This window comes from Elaeis guineensis, chromosome 15, assembly GCF_000442705.2.
Source record: "Elaeis guineensis isolate ETL-2024a chromosome 15, EG11, whole genome shotgun sequence".
In the NCBI taxonomy this organism is placed as follows: Eukaryota; Viridiplantae; Streptophyta; class Magnoliopsida; order Arecales; family Arecaceae; genus Elaeis; species Elaeis guineensis.
In genome coordinates, this window is record NC_026007.2 from 43,990,724 (window position 1) to 43,996,134 (window position 5,411).

Sequence of the window (5,411 nt, forward strand, 5' to 3'; positions counted from 1 at the left end):
GGAGTTTCATGCCCAATAAATTGGGACACCCTTTCATATATGCATTGAGTTTATGGAAGAGTCCTTAATGTCATGGACTCTTGAATTCTCACGCACTTCCTTAATTCCACGCACCACAAGATGGCATCCAAATTTTTTTATGCAGAGGAAGAGTCCTTCTATAAATAAAACACCTCTTATTCCACACCTTGTACTTGAGTTTTGATGCTGAAAAAATTAATTTCATTATGTAAGAATTAAGGGACGCCAAGAGTTGGTGCCCCTCAGAAAAATGTGGCGCCCCTTCATATCTTATATAAGGGGCATCCCATATGGCATAAAATCTAATCCAAGAGTGTTTTAGGCATGGGATTAGATGAGGATAAGTCATGAAAAATTTGAAGTGAAAAAGAAAAGGAAAAGGGAAAGAAAAATGGAAAGAAAGGGAAGAGAGAAAATAGAAAGCATGAGAAGCTTGTCCAAAAATCAGGTTGTTCATATGTTGAACATATAATCTGATTTATGTATGGTGATATCTTTTGAAGAAGGGTTCTTAAAGAGGTTATAGTGGAGGTCATGAAGGCATACAAATAGTGATACAACTCATTCTTACGAAGGATAATTGGCAGTGCACTTAGGACGAAGGCTGCAGCATCATATCAAATTGGGAAGGGCCTTGATCAGTCCCGTATGGATCACCGTTGGAGGGCTTCTACTTTAGAGTCTTATGGAGATCTTAAGATTGCCAGTTCATGATCTTCATATTGGTATATGACTTCTGATCTTCTCTTGTTATGCATACTTATGTAATTTGATTGCAATCATCAAAGTATTTCTAGGGTTTTTGAGTTTCGATACTCTAATTTAATTGTTAAACTTTGTTTTCAATTATTGAATGCGTATAAAAATTTTTAAAATTTATATTCCACTGCATCATTGAAACCAAACATGGTTGTAAAAGCATTCTTGGAAGACAGGCTGTCCGAATCTGGTGCGGTTATTTGGTTGTGATTCTCAGAATCAAGCGGTTACACCTGCAAGATTCTCAGGATCATACAGTTGCACCCAGATAGAATTGACAGCTATGGTCAGTTGGTGCCTGCCTTTTGAACCTGAGCTTGGTCAATTTGCTTTCGATGAGAGATCAGAGAGTGTGGTGTGCTAACTAGGGCTTGGAGCCAGTTGCCGGCTGACTAGGAGTTGGGACTGATAGTTTTTTGATCAAGGTTCGGTTAGATGGTTTGATCCAGAAGACCACCCGACTCGCAATTGTTATGCTGATCAGAGATTGTTTTGATATACAAGCTGAGTAGGAATCGAATGCGACTGAAGATCGACCAGCAAATTCTTCGATCAAGGGTCAGATCAAATCTTTTCTATCCAGAATTCGAGCAAAGAACCATCTGACTAGGGGTCGGATTGAAGACTGGCTGACTAGAGGTTGAACCAGGCACACGCTGACTAGAGGTTGGACGAGTCATAATCAATCATGTGACTACACTGCTTATGGTGTGTACTCCAACTAGCTCTTTTAGATCAGAAGTCACGTCAAAAACATGCCGATGAGGGGTCAGAGAGAATAGCCTCTAACCAAGGGTCGGGACAGACATTTGCCGATCATGGATCGGGCAAACCACAACAATTAGGCCACTTGAGAGGTGCTGATATAGAACCGATGGATCATAATGGGCTTGAATCTTCATACATCATTGGTCCATTTCAAATTACTCCTAACAATTATCAAACATACTTTCTACTTTTTCGCTTTGCTCAATAGCAAAAATCAAAAAAAGTAAAAAGTACTTTTTAAAAATCAAAAATCAAAAAGTATAATCAAACGTACTCTTAGGGTGCATTTGTTTACACTTTTTGATTTGTGATTTTTGCTTTCTAAAAAGTATTTTTTATTTTTTTGATTTTTAAACTCCAAAATAAAAGCAAAAAAATAAAAAGTATGTTTGGTAACTAGTTGCTACAAATAAATAATTCTACTTGTTGTTACTACTAACTAACAAATAGAGTTAGTTAGGCATTTCATCAAATGGTGAGAATGCATGGTATGCTTCTTAAAAAAAGATTACCGATTTATTGTGGTTAGGGAGATGGCTGCAAAGTCATCGGAATCATCGTCGTCTTCAAGGGAGTATGTAGATGGAGACAAATTGGCTTCACGGAGCGAGAGACGGGACTATTCCTCGGCCTGGTGTTGCTTGATGCGGAGCTCCTCCTCTCACTGGCAAGAGGCGGAGGTGCAGCCGATGGTGATCTAGCCGAGGTGGTGGTTGGCAATGTGGATCTGGACCATCCAATCGAAGAACTCCTTGGAGATCTTGCACCCAGCATGGGCATGGACGGTAGGGATGAGCTGGAGGAGCATACGATGAATGGTGGGATGGGGGGAGGCATCGAGGAAGTCACGCTCGATGGCATCGACGATGCGGAGGGCGAGGTAGAGGTCGTCGGTGGTGAGGTGGGTGTTGGCGCGGGCGAGGAGGTCCAGGAGGTGGACGCATAGGTGGGTGGTGAGGGCCGTGGAGAGGTTGCCGGCGACGGCATGAGCTTCTAAGTAGGCATTGATAGAGGAAAGAAGGGGGTTGGCGGTAGACTGGAGGGTGGCATTGGAGTTGGAGAAGTCAGGGCGAGTCGAGATAAGTCGGGAAGAAGCAAAAGCAAATTTTATAAAGCAAAAAAAATTTGCTTTCCACATAAAGTAAATATTTTTAATTTTTTAATTTTCACTTTTTACTTTTTGGATTGTTATCAAATGCAATTTTTTTATTTTTATTTTTTAAAAATAAAAAAAAAATAAAAAAGGGCTTTTTTAAGGCTAATCAAACGCACCCTAAGCTAGTGAGAAAATACTATGGCAGCTGCAACCATCTCAATACATCTGCCTTATCCCCTCAAAATACTGCTGTGGTATTTTTTCCATTAGCTTAGTCAGTTAAGTCTATTCCAGAATTTTTCAATTCAAAAGGAGCAACGGAAATACGACTTTTCACTGATGTGATTTCTAAAATTATACTTGACGGACTACTTTTGTGCCCTTTCACTCACTCCTACACTCAATTAAAACCGCTCTAGTCTCTTGGCGAGCAACTCTGCATGCTCCTATTTATATAGACTTCCGTAGCCACCACTCCAATATTAACGAATCGTCAGAAAAACTAGCTAGAGCTCATCTAATACCAGCCATGGAACTCAGCTTCGTTTCCTTGGCTTTTCTTTTCTCCTCCTTCATCTTTGCTCTTGTAGCAGTCACCAACCAATAAAATTCATAAATCTTCAAATCAGAGATTATACCTGTGAATCCATTAGTACAACTTGATGCACCCACAACAGAATTTACCAAAAAAAATAACATATCTAATTCTCTGAAATATCAAACAGAGAGATCCTGTAAATCTCAATGAATTGTCACCGCACATTAAAACCCACAACTCTTTAAATTAGGGATCAATACAAAATATATCATTATTCAAACCAAATGTGAGAATACAAAATTTATAACAACAAATTCAATAGCCTTCATGCAATTAAACCATATTGCATGGATCATAACATAATTATGTAATAAACCTTTATGGGACTGAAATCAAATAATGCATCCTACAGGGACTAAAATTCAAAAGTGCCACATAATATTAAACAGCTAACCAGCTTGGATTTTGGGTGAAAACCATAACCAGAACCCATTAGTTCTCTTCTCCCTTGGGATCGAGCAGTGGGAAGGGGTGCCAAGAATCGGCACTCCCCTTCTCCTAATCCCAGTTCGACGATTGATGGGAAGCCTGAATAGGTAGACTGCGAGCCCCACTCCGCCCACCTCCACCGGTCGCCAGCTCGTCTCCACCGCTCACTGCTTGTAGGGATGGAAGCCAATGGTTCCCAAAGCCCCTTGTTTTTTTTTTGTTCAATCTTTGATGGGAGAAAAAGGAGGGCTTACACCTGGCATCACTGCCTGTCGAGGTCGCCGTCGCCCGCTTGGACGGTAACCTGCAGTCACCATAGGGAGGACGAGGAGGGCACGACGGCGAAAATTGCCGCCCCTCATGTTCCCCTTTTTTTTGTGTTTGGATCTCTAGATTCAGATGGGGATCACCGGCCTCTCACTGCCACCTCATCCCGATCGCTGCCTGACTACCCAGACAATGCTGCCTGCCAGACGGCCGCCTACAATCAGGCCGCGGAAAGAAGTGGGCATGACAGTGAAGAACCCAACAGCCCTTTATCAAATTTTTTCCTTTTTTTATTTTTTTTATTTGATTGAACTAAATAGATTACATTTTATTCTAATCCTCTACAAAATTGTTAATTTTAATTCTAAACTTATACAAAATCCAGGCTCTGATACCAATTGTCAAAATTTTTTCCATGAATCTCATGTAGAAGATTAGAAGATAAAATAAATTATTCAACAATAAATCCTCAAAGTATAAAAATAATAATCATCAGTAAATCATATCTTGAGATCTCTGAGCAGCCATTGATGATCTCTATTGGAACGCCCTATAGAACAAGAGATCAAAAATAGTATAGATTTTCCTCTTCGTCTCCACCTTATGCGTATCTCCTCAATGGGATAGGTTCGTCCTAGGAATGCAGATATCTTTTTTGCCCTAGGTTTATAACATACGGATGTATATAGAAATGAAGTGAGGATCTAGCCTCGTTAATAATTTTAGTGGGTCTATCTATCGCATAGTCCATTAACCGAGTCAGGTCTATACTGATATCTGCTACATCACATGACTAAGATAATAAAATCTAAAATAATATGATCATAAATAATTATAAATTATTTAATCATTCATAATTTAGTCTATATTTTATAATAAATCAAAAAAAAATGATCTATAATTAATGAAAATTCATCTTACGAGGATTTTCAACAGTGCCCAACAAGATAAGCATTCTTTCAGCCTCATTGGTTGACAAGCATGAAAGGCATGTGCAAAGCTTTTAACCAGATTGGTAGAGAACTAGTCATTGCCCAACTAGAAAAGCATTCTGTAAACCTTGTTGGCTGACAAGATTGAAAGGCATATGCCAAACGCTTGGTGTGCCACTAATATCTAAGCCGGCATGGACCAAGATTTTGGCTTTTTGTGATCATTGGAGTTGGTTAAAAGGGATGAGAAGCCAACGAAATAATGAAGAGGATATGGACCAAAATTTTAGGGAGATGAGAATCTTTCAAAAAATATTCCCATACGTCATAGGAAGTTTTTTTTTTGAATTGTGAATTTAGACACCTGCTTTATCTCATCAACTTCATTTCCTAATCCTTCAAGCTTGACTTCACGATGATGCGTATTGTGAGTTCGAGCCATCTCAGTCATGGATCTCATAACTCATCTTCAAAAATTTTGAATCAATGACAACGAGCACCATCAGATCGGCCAAAGGAAGCTAAGATGAAATGATCACAC

At 39.5% G+C, this 5,411-nt stretch overlaps 1 protein-coding gene across 1 annotated transcript; it reads left to right on the forward strand.

The window, feature by feature from the left end:
- The first annotated feature begins 344 nt into the window (after window positions 1–344).
- LOC140854129 (uncharacterized) lies at window positions 345–4,195 on the forward strand. The gene is made up of 2 exons (XM_073249585.1): window positions 345–746; window positions 2,078–4,195. The coding sequence occupies exons 1-2, from the start codon at window positions 732–734 to the stop codon at window positions 2,492–2,494; spliced, it is 432 nt and encodes a 143-aa protein (XP_073105686.1). The 5' UTR covers window positions 345–731; the 3' UTR covers window positions 2,495–4,195.
- The last annotated feature ends 1,216 nt before the right edge of the window (window positions 4,196–5,411 follow it).